At 44.7% G+C, this 24,531-nt stretch overlaps 1 protein-coding gene across 16 annotated transcripts in view; it reads right to left on the minus strand.

The window, feature by feature from the left end:
* Positions 1–14,082: 14,082 nt before the first annotated feature.
* The window catches only part of CALCOCO2 (calcium binding and coiled-coil domain 2), a 755,339-nt gene continuing 744,890 nt past the window's right edge, over positions 14,083–24,531 (minus strand). For all 16 annotated transcript variants that reach the window (XM_068263852.1, XM_068263854.1, XM_068263855.1 and 13 more), the window contains one exon: positions 14,083–15,926. In XM_068263852.1, coding sequence (XP_068119953.1) covers positions 15,789–15,926 — 138 coding nt within the window. In that variant the 3' untranslated portion in view covers positions 14,083–15,788. The remainder of the gene's footprint in view (positions 15,927–24,531) is intronic.

The following is a 24,531-nucleotide window of genomic DNA, read 5'->3' on the forward strand; positions in this document are numbered from 1 at the left end:
AGGTTATCTTTTGTGCTATTTTTAGAACTTCCCCTTTGTAATCGTTTTTCATTCGTTTCCATTTTAAACGGACCGGAAACGGATCTCAGCGGATCCGTTAAAACAAATACCGGATTCGGTCAAACAAATCCGTTTAGCTGCAATTGCCAATGTAAACCGGGCCTTACTGTTTCTGCTACTCAGCAGAGTTCCCCAACCCTGTCCTCAAGGCCCACCAACAGTGCATGTTTTGTGGAAATCCACAGAGGTAGTTAATCAGCTCTGCTGAGACACTAATTACCTCACCTGTGAATGTTTGTGGTTGTCTGCAAAACATGTAGTGTTGGTGGGCCTTGAGGACAGGGTTGGGGAACTCTGCGTAACTAGATTCAAACCCTGGTCAAAGGCTCAAATCCCACATTATAGGAAAAAAGTACCCTTACAAGGTACTCTCTTTGGGCAGGGGAGGTCTCTGGATCTTGGAGAGGCTTCCCCCATTCTCCTCCGCCAGTGCTGGGACCCCCTGAAAGGCTACTTGTTGACATGAAAGGCAACAGCCTTACCAGTACGCTAACCTAAAACTCTAAGGTAAATTGACTAGAGAAAAATTAGATACTTACCGCTGGATCCTCAAGAGGCCTGTCTTCCATCGAGCTATTCGCGAGCAGGTACCCCCGAACTGTGGCCGTACTGTGCCTCAGTAGCAGAAACCCACTTTGGCTCCAGCGGAAAAAGTCAAGCACAACTGGGTCTGTGCTACTGCTCAGGTGCAGATGGCTTGTATGCTTGCGAAAGCACGGACCTTATCGGGCTTGACTTTTTCTGCGTGAGTGAGTCTGTGCTAGTGCGCAAGCATGAGCTGTTGACAAGCAGCCGTTTTGGGGTCCCATCACTGGTGGAGGAGGATAGGGGAAGCCTCCCTTGAGGAGGATAGGAGGCTTCCCCTCCTGAGGTGAGTATCCCGTACCTGTATGGGCACTTTTTGCCCTATAGGTACACTATAAGATTATAGTACAATGCAGTGTTTCTTGCACAACAGTAAACATTCACCAAAAGACATATCACTCATTATCAAAGACAGTGAATCAAGCACTATAGATCATTTCATTGTGATAAATAGTAATAAAGTAATAGGTGAATGAATGTGCTCTGCTGAAAGGTGAAAATTGCTCTGGTGCTCAAGGGGAAAGACCTTCTCAGTGGTGAAGTGGTTAATCCAGTTCTTTAGGTAAAAGTGGTGGTTAAGTCAATATATAAAGCTTGTGAGCAACTCAGGTTAAAGCAGAAATATTTTTTTTCCTGTATAAACAAACAACTATTTGCTAGATAGTTGCTGAAAAGGTTAAAGGGGAACTTCAGCCTAAACAAACATACTGTCATCAAGTTACATTAGTTATGTTAATTAGAATAGATAGGTAATATAATCTTTTACCCACACTGTTTTAAAAGAACAGGCAAATGTTTGTGATTTCATGGGGGCTGCCATCTTTGTCATGGGGGGCAGCCATCTTTTTGGTTGAAAGGAGGTGACAAGGAGCAGGAGACACAGTTCCAACTATCCTGTGTCCTGATTACCCCTCCCAGCTGCACGTGCTGGGCTTCAAATGTCAAATTCAAAATGTAAAAAAAAAAAATTGCACCAAAACAGCAGAACGAGAACAACAAAATCAGAAATCCCATCATGCTTTGCACAGCATCAGGGGAAAAAAGCCCGGGCAGTTTTCTTCTGTGCAGCTAAAAATGAGGCTTGTATAAGAGAAACAAAGTTCTGATGCTGTGAAACTGTTAAAGAAACACAAAGCCTTTTCAGTGCTGCTGAGTCGATTTTTAGTCCAGAGGTTCACTTTAACCTCCTGAGCGGTATGGACGAGCTCAGCTCGTCCATCACCGCCGGAGGCTGCCGCTCAGGCCCTGCTGGGCCGATTTTCTTCAAATAAAGTGCAGCACACGCAGCCGGCACTTTGCCAGCCGCGTGTGCTGCCTGATCGCCGCCGCTCTGCGGCGATTCGCCGCGAGCAGCGGCGAAAGAGGGTCCCCCCAGCCGCCTGAGCCCTGCGCAGCCGGAACAAAAAGTTCCGGCCAGCGCTAAGGGCTGGATCGGAGGCGGCTGACGTCAGGACGTCGGCTGACGTCCATGACGTCACTCCGCTCGTCGCTATGGCGACGATCTAAGCAAAACAAGGAAGGCCGCTCATTGCGGCCTTCCTTGTTTATTCTGGGCGCCGGAGGCGATCGGAAGAACGCCTCCGGAGCGCCCTCTAGTGGGCTTTCATGCAGCCAACTTTCAGTTGGCTGCATGAAATAGTTTTTTTTTTATTAAAAAAAAACCCTCCCGCAGCCTCCCTGGCGATCTCAATAGAACGCCGGGGAGGTTAATAGACTCTTTCACTTTGCTCTAGAGCAGAGGTGCCCACACTTTTTCAGCTTGCAAGCTACTTCTACAATTACATCATTAACAATAGTCAACCGGGTAGAATTAACCCAGAGCTGCGGACGTGACAGGTGACGCAGACGCTCCGAGATGCGGCGGTGAGGACTTTTTTTATGGATGATATGCGCATATGTTTTTAATAATTGTGAGTGCAATTCTTGATCTTAACTTTTGGAATAAACGGTAATACACTAAGCAAGGCGTCTTTCTAAGTTTTAAGGTCTGAGACACCATTATATGAGACTCCTGGAAGTTGTGGAAAATCATAAAGCGCTGTTGCTGGTCCTAATTGTGGTCAGCCTGTCAAAAACCTGTGCGGTTCTTGCCTTTCTCATGATTGCTAACTCAGTAAACGACCAGCCTTTAAAGTGTTGCTATCATATAAATCCAGCATAGCGGGGTCCGAACCCTCTATAACAGTAATTATAAATTTATGGTATACCTTGAAATGAATCAGAGCACTCAGTATATGATTTTACATAAAAATAATGTATTTGCTTATCATACAGCATATATACAAAATATGAACAGTTCCAAGTAGTGTTTGCTTCCAACAGTACTCCATCTCATCATAGCCTTTATAGCCAAACGATCATCAATCTTCTGAGCACATTCAAAAAAAAAGTATAAAATAGTTTTGTTATGTAGAATAGGATCAAAAGTAGTCTCATCTGTATTAAAAGCTGTGTATATAGTAGCTTTGTAAAACTTGTACTAATCCTCTTAAAGAAATAGCATAAAAAATAGCTTCTAAAAAAACTTCTTGCTAACATCTTAACAGAACTTAATGCTGAAAAATTAATAAAGTAAATCACCAGAATATTAAGCATATTACCCCTTCTCTGTCATCTCTTCAGCATCTAGAACCACGTGTGGGAAGGTAGCTTCTGGCTTGTAGCGGAGTAGGGGCCATATCCTATTCAAGGTGATAAGTAGCTTGCAGATGCGAGCTACTTATCACCTTGCCATCGCGCGAGGATTACCGGCAAATCCTATTGCCCATATCCTTCGCGCGATGGCCAATCGTTAGGGAGCATTACTCAGGCGAAAGCCTGAGCGATGCTCCCTTTTACCGAGCGATGGGGAGTGAGGTTTACGCTGTGGTGCTGTCCATCAGCACCACGGCCTCACTCCCCACACATGCGCACTCGCCCGCCGCCATCTTCCGCCGCTGCATCTGGGGGTCTCCTTTAATAAGGAGACCCCCAGAGCTCTCCGTCGGGTCGCCGCACAGTTTAGAAGCCCCCGCGCAGCTCTGCACCGGCACCCCTGCTGGCATACATACCGCCGCAGATCACCCGCCGCCTCTCGCCGCAAAATCCGTCACGTAATTACAGTGTATCTAACACTGTAATAACTGTCGGCATAGAAGGAGCCCGGGCAAAGCATCTTTGAATCTGCAGCCTGGGCTCCCCATTGGTCCGCTGTCTGAGCCATTTTATTGGTTTAGACAGCGGACCAATGGGGAGCCCAGGCAGGAAGATTCAAAGATGCTTTGCCCGGGCTCCTTCTATGCCGACAGTAATTACAGTGTTAGATACACTGTAATTACGCGACGGATTTTGCGGCGAGAGGCGGCGGGTGATCTGCGGCGGTATGTATGCCAGCAGGGGTGCCGGTGCAGAGCTGCGCGGGGGCTTCTAAACTGTGCGGCGACCCGACGGAGAGCTCTGGGGGTCTCCTTATTAAAGGAGACCCCCAGATGCAGCGGCTACGACGTGCGTTAGCTAGTTTAGACCTGCTTTTTGCAGGTCTAAGCTAACGCTCATGCCGGAGACATGATAAGGGTAATTGGATTCGGTGTTAAGAACTCGCTGGGCGATTATATCGCCCAAGCGAGTTCTTTTCCGCCTGGGGGGGTCTAAAGTTTTATTAGTTTAGGCGATGCCCCCATCGCCTAAGTTAAGAACTCGCCAGTGCTTAGCGCTGGCGAGTTCAGCAATAGAATATGGCCCAAGGTGTCTTTCAGGAGAGATTCGGTCTGGATGTCTCTGAAAGCTCTGAAAACCACCTATTTTTATACACATGGATTCAATATGGCTGCCTAATTTGGAATTTTCCTAAATCCCAGGTTCTGATTGTCTGAAACTTCCGTGCATCAATTCTTTATCATGTTTTGAATACCTAAGTCATATTATGATTGTTTATAAATTTCTTAATTACCTTATCTTGTGAGATTTAATGTAATGTAATTTGAAATGTTTACACATACTGACATTTCATTATCAGTTCACTTTGGCATCTTTAATCAAAAATGGACATCACCAGCCATCTTGTCTGCTGATTGACTTATTTGCCCCAGACATTGGGACTTTCAAACATTAAACAATGTCATTCATGATGCATTTCTGATAATGTGTCCTTCTGCTCATTAGTTTGGAATGTGTCTGTCCTTTTCCAAAAATAAAACTGGTCATTTTGAACCAGTAACACAGACCTGTAAGAGTCTTCAGCAATTTAATGCTTATTGAGGCATACAGGACTTCCCCAATATACTTATTTAAATATAAAGCTTATTATATAATTCTCCTTAAAACAATTAATCATATATTATATAATTGCATATTAAAACATAATATACCTTCTATATATGTATATATTTGTCTTTCTTATGAATAAATACAGTTAATAATTTCCACAGGCAGATGTCACTATTTAATCATGTTTAAATAATTGGGAAAACCCCTTAAAGTTGATGACTGTTCTGAAAACATAGCACGTGTTATCAGCTGTCAGCGTTCAGCTAGCTGAGACGTCCTTCAAGTAAAAAGAACATATAAACAATCTTCTAGTTTCCAAATTAAAACAATCTTTTGAAAGTTTTACTGTCTCAAACTATCATTGGCAGAATCCAGCATTTAAAATGTATTTCAAAGTAATAAATTCTATTATATGTAATTATAGGGTTTAACAATAATTATTTCTTTAGAAGTACTGTATCGATTTTTAATATGTATATGTAATAACTGAGAAAATATACAGATATGATTGCTGCAGTAATGTGACTTTTAAACTTGTTTCTTTCAGTCTTCACATACTGCGCTGTCTAACCTTGACATTTATAAGATGCTTGTAATATAAGCAAAAATGTTTTAGCTTCTGTAACTAAAATAATATAATATGTATGAGTTTCACTGCCTGGAATATGCTGAGATGTCCCAGAGCAATATTTAAACTACTTTGTCCTCCTTGACGCAGAACTACGTCAAGGAGGCCAAGTGCGCTCCCGCTCGCTCCCGGCCGCGGATCGTTAGCCCAGGAATCAATGAATTGGGCCATGGTGCCCGATCACTGATTCCTCTCCCCCGCAGAAAAAGTGACAGCTTCTCTCGAAAGCTTCGCTTTTTCTGCCTCCTATGTGCCTCTAAGCGTACATTGTACACTTAGAGTGACTTCATGTAAACAAACTCAAGGTTGCCCTCTTGTGGCCAAAAAGTAAAACTACATCTAAATGTAAAAAAAAAATGAAAATACACATATATTTACCCTAAACAAATACTATTTACAATACAATACAATAACATTTCTATAGCGCTTTTCTCCCATAGGACTCAAAGCGCTTAGGCTCTCTCAGATTCAGTAATTAGTAGGATGAAGTATTCACACAACAAAAGTTATATTTCTGCAAATGCCAAACTGAACAGGTGGGTTTTCAGTCTGGATTTAAACACATCCAGGGATGGAGCTGTCCTGATCTGTTGAGGTAAGGAGTTCCAAAACGTAGGGGCAGCATGACAGAAGGCTCTGGGACCAAAAGTTTCCAAGTGGACTCTGGGTATGACTAGATTATTAGAACCTGTTGATCTGAGAATGCGGGGATTGCTACGCAGCTGCAACATATCTTTCATGTATCCAGGGCCTAAATTATTCAGGGATTTAAATGTCAGTAGGCCGATCTTGAATAGGACCCTCCATTCTATAGGTAGCCAGTGAAGGGAGTGCAGGACTGGCGTTATGTGGCAGTGACGGGGTTGGTTGGTTAGCAGTCTGGCAGCAGTATTCTGTATCAGCTGTAGTCGGTACAAGACCTTTTTTGGAAGGCCAGTGTAGAGAGCATTGCAGTAGTCCAGTCGAGATGTGATGAAGGCGTGGACTAAGGTTGGCAGATCTTCTGGGGGTATGAGGTGCTTGATTTTTGCAATGTTCTTCAGGTGAAAATAGGATGATTTCACCACAGCAGAGATTTGAGTTCTAAAGTTTAAATCCCAATCAATTAGAACTCCCAGGCTACGCACATGATCAGAGCTGCGCAGATCCGTGCCTCCTATTCCCAGTGGTGAAGACTGCAAGTTAAGTTGTTTTGTTATCATGCTCTGCCCTCCTATCAGAAGGACTTCAGTTTTGTCTGCATTTAGTTTCAGCCAGTTGTCATTCATCCATTGCTGTAGTTCACGTAAGCAGGCGTTTATAGTTAGAGTTGGGTCTGTCACACCAGGCTTGAAGGAAAGATATAGTTGAGTGTCGTCTGCATAGCAGTGGTATGTCAGGCCATGTTTTTTGATTAGTTTTCCCAGCGGTAACATGTAAATTGTGAAAAGCAGGGGAGAGAGGATTGAGCCCTGGGGCACCCCATACCTAAGTGATACAGGGGTGGACAGGAAGGGCCCCATAGACACTTTGTGGGTTCTGCCACTCAAGAAGGATTGGAACCACTGAAGAACTATGCCATCAATGCCGCAGTATTCCTGTAGCCTGTTTATCAAGATGTCATGGTCAACTGTATCAAAGGCTGCAGAAAGGTCTAGCAGTATGAGGATGGAGCACTCTCCTCTGTCTCTTGCCATGAGCAGGTGGTTGCATATTTGGATGAGGGCCGTTTCAGTGCTGTGGTGTTTCCTGAAGCCAGACTGGAATGGGTCATAACTGTTGTTTTGTAGGATTTTGGCTTCTAGCTGGAGGTAAACAGCTTTTTCAATTAGCTTGCCCAGAAAGGGAAGGTTAGAGACAGGTCTGTAGCTGGTCATTGCATCTGGGTCCAGGGAGGGTTTTTTGAGGAGAGGCCTGATGATTGCTTCCTTCAGTAAAGCAGGAAATATCCCTGATTTTAAGGAACAGTTAACAATTTTTAGGAATACCGGTACGAACAGGTCGGGGCAGTTCAACATGAACTGTGTTGGGCCAGGATCTAGGTCACAGGTAGTTAGGCGGACGTGAAGGAGGATGCTTGATGTGACTTCTTCATCAATTTCTTTGAAGTTTGACCAAGGTGTTACATTGTCTCTGCTAATGGTCTTCGGCGCTATATTAGGCTCAGATGCTGTAAGTTGGATGGCGGACCTTATAGCGGAGACTTTGTCTGTGAAGAAATGGGCAAATTGGTCACAGAGGTCCTTTGAAGACTCGATGTTAAGTTTTTGACATGCCGGGTTGCAGAGTTTTTCCACTGTGCGGAACAGTTGGGCTGGTTTGTTAACTGCATTTGCAATCTCTTGTGATAGAAAGGATGATTTTTTTCCCGTGATTACCTTTTGGTAGCTCTTCAAGTGGAGGATTAAGGCATGTTTGTCTTCTGGGGACTGAGATTTGCGCCACAGTCTCTCAAGTTTTCGGCCTTGTCTTTTCAGCTCTTTTATAGCGTTATCAAACCACTGTGCATGATGGTGTGGAGTAAGATATTTGGTGCGCAGAGGAGCAATGGTCTCAAAGGTGGAGGACACACATTTGTTGTATTTAAACACCAGAGTATCAGGGTCCAAGCTGGAGTCAGTCAATTCATCAAAGCTAAGGTTATCTCGGATATGTTGAGGTGTTAGTCCTTTTAAGCGGCGATATTTTATTTGATTCTTGACCTGGTGTTTGACAGCTGGTATTGAGAGGGAGAAGTGGATAGTGTGATGGTCTGACCAGGCAACAGGATTAATTTCCACATTGGCTATTGACAGCCCAGTATGGAATATAAGGTCCAGAGTGTGGCCTTTCCTGTGAGTAGCAGAGCTGATTGATTGGAGGAAGCCCAGTTCATGTAAGGCACGAGGTAGCTCTATTCCAAGTTTTGAAGAGGAGTCATCCACCCATGTATTGAAATCTCCAAGAACAATCCATCTGGGGTGTTCCAGTGTTAGGTTGCATAGGAGGTCTACAAGTTCCTTAAGGAAGTCTAAGGAGTGTTTTTCTGGTGGGCGGTAGATCAGCAATATGTTAATGTTTTTCTCAGCTGAAAGTTGCACCCCCAAGCATTCAAACGAGTTGGTAGGACCTACAGTAAGTGGTCTGATTTTCAAAGCTGATCTAAAGCAAAGTGCAACCCCTCCTCCCCTGCGTTCTTTCCTGTTGCAGTATATCACGGAATAGTTTGTTGGCACGGCAGCCTCCAGGGTGGGGCCAACTGGTTCAGAAAGCCAGGTTTCAGTCAGGCAGGCCAGATCAGAAGACTCTATTAGATCATGTATGATTGCTGTTTTGTTGTTTATCGATCTGACATTACAGAGGACAGCCTTGATGGGGCTACCCTGGGAGCTAGGGTCTGAGATTGATGACTCCAAGACAGAACAGTCTCCAGATGTGTGGCTGTCATCTCTGCTGGATTGTGCTGGAGCTATTAGGGTTGTTGGCTGGGTGTACTCTGCAGATTTTGTCACAGAGTTATTTTGGTTCTGCGGTGAAGAATATCTTTCCCCACGTCCTCTCGAGCCTCTCTTTGTCTTTCTGAAGATTCCAACAGACTTCAGTAGAATTATTGTGGATTTGTCAATTGGATAGATATTTCTTGGTTGGTATACAGCTAGAAGTCTCTCTGCTGAATATTGATGTTTACACATTAGGATGGACAAGAGACAGCTCAGGGCTCCTGCTGAGATAGGTCCTATTTAGAGTCAAGGTGTGAAGTTTGTCAGCTGTGGCTGGTATCCTGCAGAGATCAAAGGGCCTTTATAGACTGAATTGTCCTTACACAGAGATGTATGGATGGACAGCATGAATTTGAAAACACAGTTCTTTGTTTAGGAATTTGAAGATATAATGTATAATATATGTAGAAAAATATAGTCTATTGAGCATAGATGCTGTAGATAATCGATGAAAGTTACTCACAGGATGGGAGAGGGCAGGCACAAAGAGGCAGAAAGTCTTTAAGGTCTCAGGTCAATTCCAAGGAAGGTGTGCAGTGTTCAGCCGTGTGTGATACCAAGGAAGATCCAATCCAGCTTAAATCTTTGCCATCCCAAGTAATCCAGGTGTTCTGAAAGGTTATAGGTGTTGCTGGAGAAGTGCTACATTAGAATCCACTGAAATTTCGGTCCAGTCTTTTCATTAAGAGGTTTAAAGTAGCAGAAATGAGATGTAATGTCTGGAGCAGCCTTAGAGAGCAGCAGCACCAGTCTGGGCGCGCTCAGTAGCATCCCACCCTCTCAAAAATACCCACATAAAATGTTTAATAATAAAAAAAAAAATTACAATAAAAAAACAACACATAGATATTTAAAAAGTGTAGACCCTTAGGTAAATATTTATGTAAAGATTAAATATTTCTTTTTTTTTTTTTTTTTTAATAAGCTTGTAAATAGTGATGCATGCAAAACAGAAAAAATGCTCTTATTTCCAAATAAAATATTGTCGCCATACATTGTGATAGGGACATAATTTAAACTGTGAAATAACCGGGACAAATGGGCAAATACAATACGTGGGTTTTAATTATGGAGGCATGTATTATTTTAAAACTATAATGGCCAAAAACTGAGAAATAATTAATTTTTTCAGTTTTTTTTCTTATTCTTACTGTTAAAATGCATTTACAGTAAGGTAGCTCTTAGCAAAATGTACCACCCAAAGAAAGCCTAATTGGTGGCAGAAAAAACAAGATATAGATCAGTTCATTGTGATAAGTAGTGATAAAGTTATAGGCTAATGAATGGGAGGTGAACATTGCTCGGATGCATAAAGTGAAAACGACCAAGAGCTTAAGTGGTTAAAGAAGTACTCTAACTTTACAGTTTACGATGAAATTTTGCATACAAAATTAAAACTTAAAACATACACATATGACAGCTTTTCCTGCATAGATAAACTGCTAGAATTCTGACAAGCCAATTTATGCGGTGAGCGTGTTATCTTACTATTTGCATGCTGTTTTCACAGCGGTGTTGGGGAATGAGGATATGAGACTTGAAAACTGGATTACGCTATGTTTGTTCCATTATATTTCCTAGTGTGATCCGAGCGTAGTGGTCACATATGGTCAGCATTTACATCCGCATTAATGCAGTGTGAAGTAAGATCTGCAAAGGTACTACACCATATGTCGATGCCTGAATTGCTGATCTGTAATCCAATCAGCAACAACATTCGGTGAGAGTATTATACACTACTAATCTGTGGTGACAAAGAATTTATATGGACTTCTATGTTAACTCTTTGTGAGTGCTGCATAAGTTCTGTTATACATATCACTCATTGCTGGACTGCTGGTTGTGTTGTTCTTAATACCACACATGGACAACTTTATTATCATTGCCAGTTTTATTTTAAACAAGTTTCTTCTTATACATCATTAATAATATATATATATCTCTTTTTTCAAACCCCCTTTGCTGGTTGCCCATAATCACACTAAACATATTTTATTTTCTCAATTAAAACATGTCCTCATGAAATAAAATCATGTATCATGTAAAACATACAGTTGTCAAGTCCCCTACAGTGTGTAGCATAGAAACGAAAAATATTTGGCGCCACTGCAAAATATGGGCATGGTCAACAGATTGTGTGGGTTGTGTGGGGCATATAAGAAGCATCCTTAAGGCTGGTTTCACACCAGGACGTTGCGTTTTAGGGGACGTTAAGGTCGCATAACGTGCCCCTAACGCAACGCCTGGTGGTGTTGGAGCAGGACGCTACCAAGAGCCGCGTTACAAGCAATGCTTATTTGCATGAGCAATGTCTCGTGATTAGCCAATAGGCCAAATTTGCAAAGCCAGATTTGTCAGGTTCACTTGGTTGATGCACACATGCTTTTTCTCTGATTATAGTAAGCAGCTCTTGGTGCGCCTGCTCTGTCGGAGGCACTGCGGAGACCACGTGAGCGGAGCTCTCCGCATCACGTGGTCCCGCCAACCAATCAGCGGCCGCTCCAAGAAGAAAACACTGCAAGTGCAGTGAATATTAAGTAGTCATGTGCCTGGCTACGTTGAGGCCTCTCCCCGCCTCCTCTCCGCCCCCAAAATAAAAAAACCCACCCGTACTGAGCATGTGCAAACAGTCTAAGTACTGCATGCAGTACGTTATCAGGACGTGCTGCGTTACAATGTAACGCAACGTGGGCACTGTGAACAGCCCATTGATTTTTCATTGCTGTGCAGTGGGCTGCGTTACAGGCTGCTCTAACGTGCGCCTGTAACGTCCCACTGTGAAAGCAGCCTAAGAGTACTTCAACACAAGTGAAAATTCTAACTAAAAATCAATGCAGCAATAACATGATATGACGCGATCGGGACCCGATGTATGATGTCAGCATACAGCACCGCACCATGGTAGAAGAGAATACCAGATCCAGCATCCAGATCAGGTCATTATGCTCAAAGCACTCCCTGTGATGCTCTACATTTGGGGCTAGCACATATCTTGGGGGGGGTCGGTGGGGCAGCCAAAAAGACTTAGCGGGCCGTAGTTTGAGGACCACTGCTTTAGTGGGAACAGTCCACACAGTGAACAAGAACATAAAGATTGTTGCAGATATTGCATTTTTTTTCCTGAATCACATCCCTGCAACAATCATGGTGCCAGTCTGGTTGGAGCTGAGTCAGAACAGTAGAAACAGATCAGTTCTGCGTTAAAAACCCACAACAGTAACCATAATTATCATATTAACCAATAGAAAGGGTAGTGAAATTTTGCTACCACTTCTGCAAATAAGAAATTGTTTCGCAAGTTTACTACACTTGTAGAAGTGGATCTACCTCACTTTAATTTTTTCCTTATCTAAGGGTGGGATACCTTCTTGATAATAATAAATATGTTTGGAGTAATTTCAGCCTCTCACATAAACCACATCTCTCTTTAATCAGGGATTGTCTTGTTCTGAATCCAAGGCACTGTCTTTGTTATGTGAGGTAGGGCTGTCTGCTACTGTAACTCTCCAAGTCATGTATCTTAGTACAATACTGTCTTGAGGCACAATCAGGACCTCAGACAGAGGTTTTTAGCTTTAATTACCCAAACCTAATTAAAAGCTGCACAAAAATGACAGCTGCTGCCTACTAACAATATTTGTAAAATACAGTTCCTGGGAATAGTTATCCTGTGATGCTGGAAAACTCGCTCTGTTCTAGTGGGTTTTTTAGCGATTTCCTACTTTACTATACTTAAAGGGGCACTATTGCTGCGTACGTTAAAAAGGGGCGCTGGGAAAAAAGGGCGCCGGGTTTTAAACGATAAACATGGATAACGTTTAAAAATATAATGTACTATATTTCGTTTAAAAATAATGGTTTATAAAGTTATAAATCATTAAATAATGTGCATGAAATTGGCAATTCCGTTTAAAAAGTGAAACGTATAATAACGTTTAAAAAAAAATTAGTAAGTAACCCTCCCTGTACCTACCCCTAACCCCTAGACCCCCGTGTTGGTGCCTAAACCTAAGACCCCCCTGGTGGTGCCTAAACCTAAGACTCCCCTGATGGTGCCTAAACCTAAGACTCCCCTGGTGGTGCCTAAACCTAAGACTCCCCTGGTGGTGCCTAAACCTAAGACCCCCCTGTTGATGCCTAAACCTAAGACCCCCCTGGTGGTGCCTAAACCTAAGACCCTCCTGGTGGTGCCTAAACCTAAGACCCCCCTGGTGGTGCCTAAACCTAAGACCCCCCTGTGATAAGCATTAATAACGTGTGAAAAAAATATTGTGCTGTTTTTCGTTTAAAAATAATGTTTTAAAAAAGATTGTACTGTTTTTCGTTTAAAAATAATGTTTAAAAAATTATAAATCATAAAATAATGTGTAATCATGAGAAGCAGTTATAAAACAGTAAAAGTCTCCGGGCGCCGCTTATAAAACGTTATTTTTCTCCGGCGCCCTTTTTTCCTGTCGTGCGCCCATTAAACGATATTTATTATGGGAGTGAATGGCGGCGCCCGATTTGTCCACTTGCCTCAGGCGCCCGAATTTACTGTTACCACTATTGCTAATCTGCTTAAAATAAGTCTCTTTAACATAAATATTTGTTAGTAAAGCAATGCTAGTGAGGAGTATGAACACTGATCAAAGGGTATTTCCACACTGCCAATACCCACTGATAGCCAGATAGTCACGACGGCAGATTTCCGGACCCCTTATGGGAAGCTGGCAAAGACACGGACACCTATTGTTGTCCGTCGCCCTGGTAACCAGACTTCGGCTTTTGCCAGCTTCCCATAAGGGGTCCTTTCCGGGCAGCGTATAAACATACAGCCATACGGCGCTGTCCTGCGCTGTACGGCGGCTGCGCTGGGAGCAACAGTAACTGCACGATAGTGCAGTTAGAAGTTTGAAAGCGCATAGCTGAGCTGACCAGATGAAAAACAACGGCAGCTCAAGCAGCAGTTACAGGAGCCCCCTACTACATAATGGATTAGCCCAGTCGGCGTCAGAAAGGTAAATCTGCCGTCGTGGCTATCAGTGGGTATTGGCAGTGTGGAAATACCCTTTGATCAGTGTTCATACTCCTCACTAACATTGCTTTACTAACAAATATTTATGTTAAAGAGACTTATTTTAAGCAGATTAGTAATAGTGCCCCTTTAACAAAGAGGCTGAATCACCTCAGAAATGCTGCAGGACCATCGTTTGCATTTGGGTAAAAATCACATTGCTCTGGTGTGATCCATCCCATTCAAATACATTAGCCAAGCGCTTTTCAAAGCGCTAGTGTTTTTAAAAGCGCTCACAAGCACTCTTGGTGTGCAGCAGGCCTGAGCTGGATAGTGACATATTACAACAGAATCTTAACAACATGACCATATGTGCAGGCACGTGGCAGATGAAATTTAATGTTTATAAATGTAAAGTCATGCACCTTGGATGTACCAATGGTAGAGCACCAAAATAAATGGCATACAGCTGGAAACATCAGGCTTCAAGAAGGACTTGGGAATACTAGTAACTTACAAGTTAACTAATTGTATACAATGCCAAGCAACGGTAGCTAAAGCAAATACAATTCTGGGATGCATAAAACGGAAAATAAAATCTTGAAATGCTATAATACTGCTCCCTCTGTATAAATCACTTGTGAGGCCACATCTTGAGTATGGGAAACAGATTTGGACACCACACTATACAAATGACGTTAACCTTCTAGAACAGGTACAAAGTACAAAATTAATCAGAGGGATCGAAGATCTCACCAAGACATGTTGGACAAACTAGTCTTATCTAGCTGGGGGAAAAAAGGCGACTGAGAGGTTACCTGATTTACATGTATAAATACATCAGAATGCAATACAAAAGATTGGCAAAGGAGCTTTTTATCCCTAGACAGATAAAACAGACAGGGGGACATGATCTGCATATGGAGGAAAGAAGTTTTTGCCATCTATTTAGAAAGGGGTCCTTCACAGTGAGAGTGGTTAACATCTGGAAAGTCTTACCTCAGGAAGTAGTTATGGCAAACTCTAGGGGCTTGATTCACAAAGCCGTGCTAACTGTTTAGCACGGGTGTGCTAAACAGTTAGCACGTGAAGTGCTGTTTGCGGACTTTTGCGCGCGCAAAGTGCCGCGATTCGCGCGATCGCAGACTTTTGCGCGCACAATTTGCCACGATTCGCGTGAACAGCACTTCACGTGCTAACTGTTTAGCTTAGCACACCCGTGCTAAACAGTTAGCACGGCTTTGTGAATCAAGCCCCATATCTGCATTTAAAGAGGGCTTGGATGCTTTCCTAGCATTGAAAGGCATCCACGCCTATAATTACTAGGTAATTCCTGGTAGTGTTGATCTGGGGATTTATCTGACTGCCATCTGGAGTTAGAAAGGAATTTTTACCTTTTATGTCTAATTGGCACAGGCCTTGTCAACCAAACTATGTTACTATGTATACAGTTCACTCGACCAAAGGCAGAAATTAGCAGCGGTCACGTAGGAGGTGCTGAACAATGGAACTCATTCTTCGTTGCTCTTTTAGTTGTCTAGCACAGTGGATGATGGTGTGGAATACCTACACTGACACTAGATTTCCACCAAAGATAATCACAATTGATCATCTTGGCTGAGGAAAATCTAGCATCTGTACATGGCTTGAAAGAAGACCTGGTGAGCTGAATCAGGCATGGAGAACCTGGTTAAACCTGATCCATTTTGTACATATCTACAACATATCAACAGACATAGAAAATCTTATTGCTTCAACCACTTGCATAAAATGGGAGAGTATGGTGTAGAGCAAGAAGAGTTGATAAGGCACCACGCTAATCCAAGTGACACTGCACATGATCTTCCAATGTTTGAAGATTATCGAATTCCAAGACACACATTGGGCATTTGTGTGCATCTTCTGTTAGCCTTTCTTCATTAGCTCTGGTTTCAGAGCTACCACGGGCTTCTTCCTGTAAGAATGACAGGGGAATCCATAAGCTTTATCAGAGCACTTTGGAGTTCTGTAATTAACCACTTGAGGACCTAGGGCTTTCTACCCCTTAAGGACCGGCCACTTTTTTTCAATTCAGACCACTGCAGCTTTCACGGTTTATTGCTCGCTCATACAACCTACCACGTAAATGAATTTTGGCTCCTTTTCTTGTCACTAATAAAGCTTTCTTTTGATGCTATTTGATTGCTCCTGCGATTTTTACTTTTTATTATATTCATCAAAAAAGACATGAATTTTGGCAAAAAAATGATTTTTTTAACTTTCTGTGCTGACATTTTTCAAATAAAGTAAAATTTCTGTATACATGCAGCGCGAAAAATGTGGACAAACATGTTTTTGATAAAAAAAAACCCATTCAGTGTATATTTATTGGTTTGGGTAAAAGTTATAGCGTTTACAAACTATGGTGCAAAAAGTGAATTTTCCCATTTTCAAGCATCTCTGACTTTTCTGACCCCCTGTCATGTTTCATGAGGGGCTAGAATTCCAGGATAGTATAAATACCCCCCAAATGACCCCATTTTGGAAAGAAGACATCCCAAAGTATTCACTGAGAGGCATAGTGAGTTCATAGAAGATATTATTTTTTGTCACAAGTAAGCGGAAAATGACACTTTGTGAGAAAAAAAAAAAAAAGTTTCCATTTCTTCTAACTTGCGACAAAAAAAAATGAAATCTGCCACGGACTCACCATGCCCCTCTCTGAATACCTTGAAGGGTCTACTTTCCAAAATGGGTCATTTGTGGGGTGTGTTTACTGTCCTGACATTTTGGGGGGTGCTAAATTGTAAGCACCCCTGTAAAGCCTAAAGGTGCTCATTGGACTTTGGACCCCTTAGCGCAGTTAGGCTGCAAAAAAGTGCCACACATGTGGTATTGCCGTACTCAGGAGAAGTAGTATAATGTGTTTTGGGGTGTATTTTTACACATACCCATGCTGGGTGGGAGAAATATCTCTGTAAATGACAATTTGTTAATTTTTTTTACACACAATTGTCCATTTACAGAGATCTTTCTCCCACTCAGCATGGGTATGTGTAAAAATACACCCCAAAACACATTATACTACTTCTCCTGAGTACGGCGATACCACATGTGTGGCACTTTTTTGCACCCTAACTGCGCTAAAGGGTCCAAAGTCCAATGAGTACCTTTAGGATTTCACAGGTCATTTTGAGAAATTTCGTTTCAAGACTACTCCTCACGGTTTAGGGCCCCTAAAATGCCAGGGCAGTATAGGAACCCCACTAATGACCCTATTTTAGAAAGAAGACACCCCAAGGTATTCCGTTAGGAGTATGGTGAGTTCATAGAAGATTTTATTTTTTGTCAAAAGTTAGCGGAAAATGACACTTTGTGAAAAAACACAATTAAAATCAATTTCCGCTAACTTGTGACAAAAAATAAAATCTTCTATGAACTCGCCATACTACTAACGGAATACCTTGGGGTGTCTTCTTTCTAAAATGGGGTCATTTGTGGGGTTCCTATACTGCCCTGGCATTTTAGGGGCCCTAAACCGTGAGGAGTAGTCTTGAAACGAAATTTCTCAAAATGACCTGTAAAATCCTAAAGGTACTCATTGGACTTTGGGCCCTTTAGCGCAGTTAGGGTGCAAAAAAGTGCCACACATGTGGTATCGCCATACTCGGGAGAAGTAGTACAATGTGTTTTGGGGTGTATTTTTACACATACCCATGCTGGGTGGGAGAAATACCTCTGTAAATGGACAATTGTGTGTAAAAAAATCAAAAGATTGTCATTTACAGAGGTATTTCTCCCACCCAGCATGGGTATGTGTAAAAATACACCCCAAAACACATTATACTACTTCTCCCGAGTACGGCGATACCACATGTGTGGCACTTTTTTGCACCCTAACTGCACTAAGGGGCCCAAAGTCCAATGAGTACCTTTAGGATTTCACAGGTCATTTTTGTTTCAAGACTACTCCTCGCGGTTTAGGGCCCCTAAAATGCCAGGGCAGTATAGGAACCCCACAAATGACCCCATTTTAGAAAGAAGACACCCCAAGGTATTCCGTTAGGAGTATGGTGAGTTCATAGAAGTTTTTATTTTTTTGTCACAAGTTAGCGGAAATTGATTTTAATAGTTTTTTTTCACAAAGTGTCATTTTCCGCTAACTTGTGACAAAAAATAAAATCTTCTATGAACTCACCATACTCCGTACGGAATACCTTGGGGTGTCTTCTTTCTAGAATGGGGTCATTTGTGGGGTTCCTATACTGCCCTGGCATTTTAGGGGCCCTAAACCGTGAGGAGTAGTCTTGAAACCAAATGTCGCAAAATGACCTGTGAAATCCTAAAGGTACTCATTGGACTTTGGGCCCCTTAGCGTACTTAGGGTGTAAAAAAGTGCCACACATGTGGTACCGCCGTACTCAGGAGAAGTAGTATAATGCGTTTTGGGGTGTATTTTTACACATACCCATGCTAAGTGGGAGAAATATCTCTGTAAATGACAATTGTTTGATTTTTTTACACACAATTGTCCATTTACATAGAAATTTCTCCCACCCAGCATGGGTATGTGTAAAAATACACCCCAAAACACATTATACTACTTTTCCTGAGTTCGTCGGTACCACATGTGTGACACTTTTGCAGCCTAGGTGCGCTAAGGGGCCCAACGTCCTATTCACAGGTCATTTTGAGGCATTTGTTTTCTAGACTACTCCTCGCGGTTTAGGGCCCCTAAAATGCCAGGGCAGTATAGGAACCCCACAAGTGACCCCATTTTAGAAAGAAGACACCCCAAGGTATTCTGTTAGGAGTATGGTGAGTTCATAGAAGATTTTATTTTTTGTCAAAAGTTAGCGGAAAGTGACACTTTGTGGAAAAAAAACCAATAAAAATCAATTTCCGCTAACTTTTGACAAAAAATAAAATCTTCTATGAACTCGTCATACACCTAACAGAATACCTTGGGGTGTCTTTTTTTCTAAAATGGGGACACTTGTGGGGTTCCTATACCGCCCTGGCATTTTACGGGCCCAAAACCGTGAGTAGTCTGGAAACCAAATGTCTCAAAATGACTGTTCAGGGGTATAAGCATCTGCAGATTTTGATGACAGGTGGTCTATGAGGGGGCGAATTTTGTGGAACCGGTCATAAGCAGGGTGGCCTTTTAGATGACAGGTTGTATTGGGCCTGATCTGATGGATAGGAGTGCTAGGGGGGTGACAGGAGGTGATTGATGGGTGTCTCAGGGGGTGGTTAGAGGGGAAAATAGATGCAATCAATGCACTGGGGAGGTGATCGGAAGGGGGTCTGAGGGGGATCTGAGGGTTTGGCCGAGTGATCAGGAGCCCACACGGGGCAAATTAGGGCCTGATCTGATGGGTAGGTGTGCTAGGGGGTGACAGGAGGTGATTGATGGGTGTCTCAAGGTGTGATTAGAGGGGGGAATAGATGCAAGCAATGCACTGGCGAGGTGATCAGGGCTGGGGTCTGAGGGCATTCTGAGGGTGTGGGCGGGTGATTGAGTGCCCTAGGGGCAGATAGGGGTCTAATCTGATAGGTAGCAGTGACAGGGGGTGATTGATGGGTAATTAGTGGGTGTTTAGGGTAGAGAACAGATGTAAACACTGCACTTGGGAGGTGATCGGACGTCGGATCTGCGAGCGATCTATTGGTGTGGGTGGGTGATCAGATTGCCCGCAAGAGGCAGGTTAGGGGCTGATTGATGGGTGGCAGTGACAGCGGGTGATTGATGGGTGGCAGTGACAGGGGGTGATTGATGGGTGGCAGTGACAGGGGGTGATTGATGGGTGATTGATAGGTGATTGACAGGTGATTGACAGGTAATCAGTGGGTTATTACAGGGGAGAACAGATGTAAATATTGCACTGGCGAATTGATAAGGGGGGGTCTGAGGGTAATCTGAGCGAGTAGGCGGGTGATTGGGTGCCCGCAAGGGGCAGATTAGGGTCTGATCTGATGGGTAACAGTGACAGGTGGTGATAGGGGGTGATTTATGGGTGATTGATGGGTAATTAGTGGGTGTTTAGAGGAGAGTAAACGCTGCGCTTGGGTGGTGATCTGATGTCGGATCTGCGGGCGATCTATTGGTGTGGGTGGGTAATCAGATTGCCCGCAAGGGGCAGGTTAGGGGCTGATTGTTGGGTGGCAGTGACAGGGGGTGACAGGGGGTGATTGATGGGTGATAGGTGATTGGCAGGTGATTGACAGGTGATCAGTGGGTTATTACAGGGAAGGATAGATGTAAATAATGCCCTGGCGAATTGATAAGGGGGGGTCTGAGGGTAATCTGAGCGTGTAGGCGGGTGATTGGGTGCCCGCAAGGGGCAGATTAGGGTCTGATCTGATAGGTAACAGTGATAGGGGGTGATTGATGGGTGATTGATGGGTAATTAGTGGGTGTTTAGAGAAGATAACAGATGTAAACAATACATTTGGGAGGTAATCTGACGGCGGGTTTGCGGGCGATCTAATGGTGTGGGTGGGTGATCAGATTGCCCGCAAGGGGCAGGTTAGGGGCTGATTGATGGGTGGCAGTGACAGGGGGTGACAGGGGGTGATTGATGGGTGATAGGTGATTGGCAGGTGATTGACAGGTGATCAGTGGGTTATTACAGGGAAGAACAGATGTAATGAATGCACTGGTGAATTGATAAGGGGGGGTCTGAGGGCAATCTGAGCGTGTGGGCGGGTGATTGGGTGCCCGCAAGGGGCAGATTAGGGTCTGATCTGATAGGTAAAAGTGACAGGTGGTGATAGGGGGTGATTGATGGGTGATTGATGGGTAATTAGTGTGTGTTTAGAGGAGAGAATAGATGTAAACAATGGATTTGGGAGGTGATCTGATGTCGGATCTGCGGGCGATCTATTGGTGTGGGGGAGTGATCAGATTGCCCGCAAGGGGCAGGTTAGGGGCTGATTGATGGGTGGCAGTGACAGGGGGTGATTGATGGGTGATTGACGGGTGATTGACGGGTGATTGACGGGTGATTGACAGGTGATTGACAGGTGATCAGGGGGGATAGATGCATACAGTACATTGGGGGGGGTGGTCTGGGGGGGGTCTGGGGAGAATCTGGGGGGTTGGGGGGTGATCAGGAGGGAGCAGGGGGCAGGGGGGGGGGTATTAAAAAAAAATAGCGTTGACAGATAGTGACAGGGAGTGATTGATGGGTGATTAGGGGGGTGATTGGGTGCAAACAGGGGTCTGGGGGGTGGGCAGGGGGGGGTCTGATGGGTGCTGTGGGCGATCTGGGGCGGGGGGGGGGAGAAAATCAGTGTGCTTGGTGCAGACTAGGGTGGCTGCAGCCTGCCCTGGTGGTCCCTCGGACACTGGGACCACCAGGGCAGGAGGCAGCCTGTATAATACACTTTGTAAACATTACAAAGTGTATTTTACACTTTGTATGCGGCGATCGTCGGGTTAACATCCCGCCGGCGCTTCCGTATGGCCGGCGGGATGTTGCGGCGAGTGAGCGGCGACAGGCGGAGGCGGAGGATCGCGTCACGGATGACGCGATCGCTCCGCCCATGCCCAAACAAGGACCGCCGCATTTTGTCAATACGGCGGTCCTTGCGGCGTCTGCTTCCCGGCCGCCATTTGTCTATACGGCGGTCGGGAAGTAGTTAAGGTGGAGGAGAAATGGCAACCATAGGTAAAATATAATTTTCTTTGGCAGAAAATCAACACATGGAAGCTCAGTGGATGTTGCAAACAGTATTTCCACTTTGATCCATTTTAAAGTCCCAATTCTGTTACCATTTCCATAATTGTATTTCACAGAAATGCATGTTTTAAAAACTGCATTTAAAAATATTTTCTGAAGCACTTAAATTTTGTAGTATGCAGAAAGAAACTTAAGGTGACATTCCATCACTAATTTTTTTGGGCCGATTGACCTTTCCGATTTGCTAATAGCCAACTGATTCATTTTTACAGCCAAAATCATTCGAAAGGTTTGATCATGAATGATGGTAAAATCTCAGTCACAAGGGCTCAATTGGGTGTGTGGTGGTAACGGCATACGATATCACAATGACTTATGTACCCAACAGATCCCGATGACATCTACATATGCCCAGTGTCACATGGCACAGGTACTCATGGTAATGGCGAGCGCCAGAGGAGGCCAGGAGTCATGTCGGGGGAGATGTGAACCTTTATGGGAAAGGGTGGACACATACATTTGGAGGGGGGGGGGCAGCCAGGGGTTCACTGAGGGCATTCTCCATGATGCTGCTATGGCTGCTATGGTGATTGCTTCACCACTGCCCTTACCCAATGTCTTCTGTTTCTTTGGGATGTTCCTTAGGAGGTTGCCGTTTCCATGTCCATACCTCCCTCTCTCCATAACATGGAGTATAGTGTATACTACGTACCAGTGGTGGCACAGCCAGCAGTGGGCCCCTGTGCAAAATTTCAACTGTGGGCCCCTCACGCGCCTCGGCACAAAATGGGCGTGGCCATAACCTGCGGCGCAAAAAATGGGTGTGGATAGAAATGGGCGTGGCAATGACCGGATGAGGGTGGAGCTAACTGTAATTTAAAGTGATCCCGGGGTGAGAGTGATATGGAGGCTGACATATTTATTTCCTTTTAAACAATACTAGTTGCCTGGCGGCCCTGCTGATCTATTTGGCTGCAGTAATAAACTGAATTACACCAGCAACAAGCATGCAGTTAATCTTCTCAGTTCTGACAATATTGTCAGAAACCCCTGACCTGCTGCATGCTTGTTCAGGGTCTATGGTTGAAAGAATAAGAGGCAGAGGACCAGCACGGCAGCCAGGCAACTGGTATTGCTTAAAAGGAGAGAAATATGGCAGCCTCAACATTATTCTCACCTCAAGTTCCCTTGAAAAGTGCAATGCAAAGACAGTGGGGCCAAGTTTTGGTGACCCTTTCCCCAGAAAATTCACATAATTGTGCAGGTTTTCTCAAGAAAATACACATAATGTGAGCAGATATGCCCAGAAAATACATTCAATCATGTCGGCAGATATGCCCAGAAAATAAATTCAATCATGTCGGCAGATATGCCCAGAAAATACATTCAATCATGTCGGCAGATATGCCCAGAAAATATGTGCAATTATGTCGGCAGATATGCCCAGAAAATACGTGCAATTATGTCGGCAGATATGCCCAGAAAATACGTGCAATCATGTCGGCAGATATGCCCAGAAAATACGTGCAATCATGTCGGCAGATATGCCCAGAAAATACGTGCAATCATGTCGGCAGATATGCCCAGAAAATACGTGCAATCATGTCGGCAGACCTGCCCAGAAAATACGTGCAATTATGTCGGCAGACCTGCCCAGAACATACACCTGCTAATATAAATAAAAAAAAAAAAAACATTTACTCACCTGCAGCAGCAGACCTCCTGTCCCAGCCTCCATCCGGCGCGCAGCTCCCATGGGTGGTTGGGTGGATAGGTAGCCAGGTGGGTGGGTGTTTAGGTAGGTAGCCGGGTAGGTGGGTAGGTAGCCTGGTGGGAGGGTAGGTAGCCGGGTGGGTGGTTAGGTAGCCAGGTGGGGAGGTAGGTAGCCGGGTGGGTAGGTAGGTAGCCTGGTGGGTAGGTAGCCTGGTGGGTGGGTAGGTAGCCAGGGTGGGTAGGTAGGTGGTTGGGTAGGTAGCCAGGTGGTTAGGTAGCCTGGTGGTGGGTTGGTAACTAGCCCGGTAGGTAGGTAGGTAGCCAGGTGGGTGGGTGGTTAGGTAGGTAGCCTGGTGGGTGGGTAGGTAGCCGGGTGGGTGGTTAGGTAGCCGGGTGGGTAGGTAGGTAGCCGGGTGGGTAGGTAGGTAGCCTGGTGGGTCTTTAGGTAGGTAGCCTGGTGAGTGGGTAGGTAGGTAGCTGGGTGGGTAGGTAGGTAGAATGGTGGGTGGGTAGGTAGGTAGCCGGGTGGGTAGGTAGGTAGCCGGGTGGGTAGGTAGGTAGCCTGGTGGGTGGGTAGGTAGGTCGCCTGGTGGGTGGGTAGGGAGGTAGCCGGGTGGGTAGGTAGGTAGCCTGGTGGGTGGGTAGGTAGCCGGGTGGGTGGGTAGGTATGTAGCCTTGTGGGTAGGTAGGTAGGTAGCCGGGTGGGTGGGTAGCTATCCGGGTGGGGAGCCCGACTCCTATCCTCCCTCCCTCCCCTCGGGGGGCCCCCCTCCCGGTATGCGTGGCGGGAGAGCAGCAAATACAGGAAGTCTCCGGGGCTCCAGAAGGCGCTAGAGGCTCAGCCGCTTGGTCTCCCGTGTCTCCAACTCTGTATACTGCTCGCTACTTCCTGGTTTAGTAGCGAGCAGTATACAGAGTTGGAGACATCGGAGACCAAGCGGCCGCTGAGCCTCTAGCGCCTGCCTGGAGCCCCGGAGACTTCCTGTATTTGCCGCTCTCCTGCCGCATGAGGGGGGGGCGAGGTGAGGGGGGAGGATAGGAGTCGCGGCCCCCAAGGAAACAAAAATAATAATAATAATTAGAAAAAAAAAAACAGCAATACTTAATGGCCCCCTGAAGCAACGGAACTTCAGGGGCCCTCGTGCGGCAGCACGGCCTGCACGGCCGTATGTCCGCCAC

This window comes from Hyperolius riggenbachi, chromosome 12 (assembly GCF_040937935.1).
Source record: "Hyperolius riggenbachi isolate aHypRig1 chromosome 12, aHypRig1.pri, whole genome shotgun sequence".
Lineage (NCBI taxonomy): Eukaryota > Metazoa > Chordata > Amphibia > Anura > Hyperoliidae > Hyperolius > Hyperolius riggenbachi.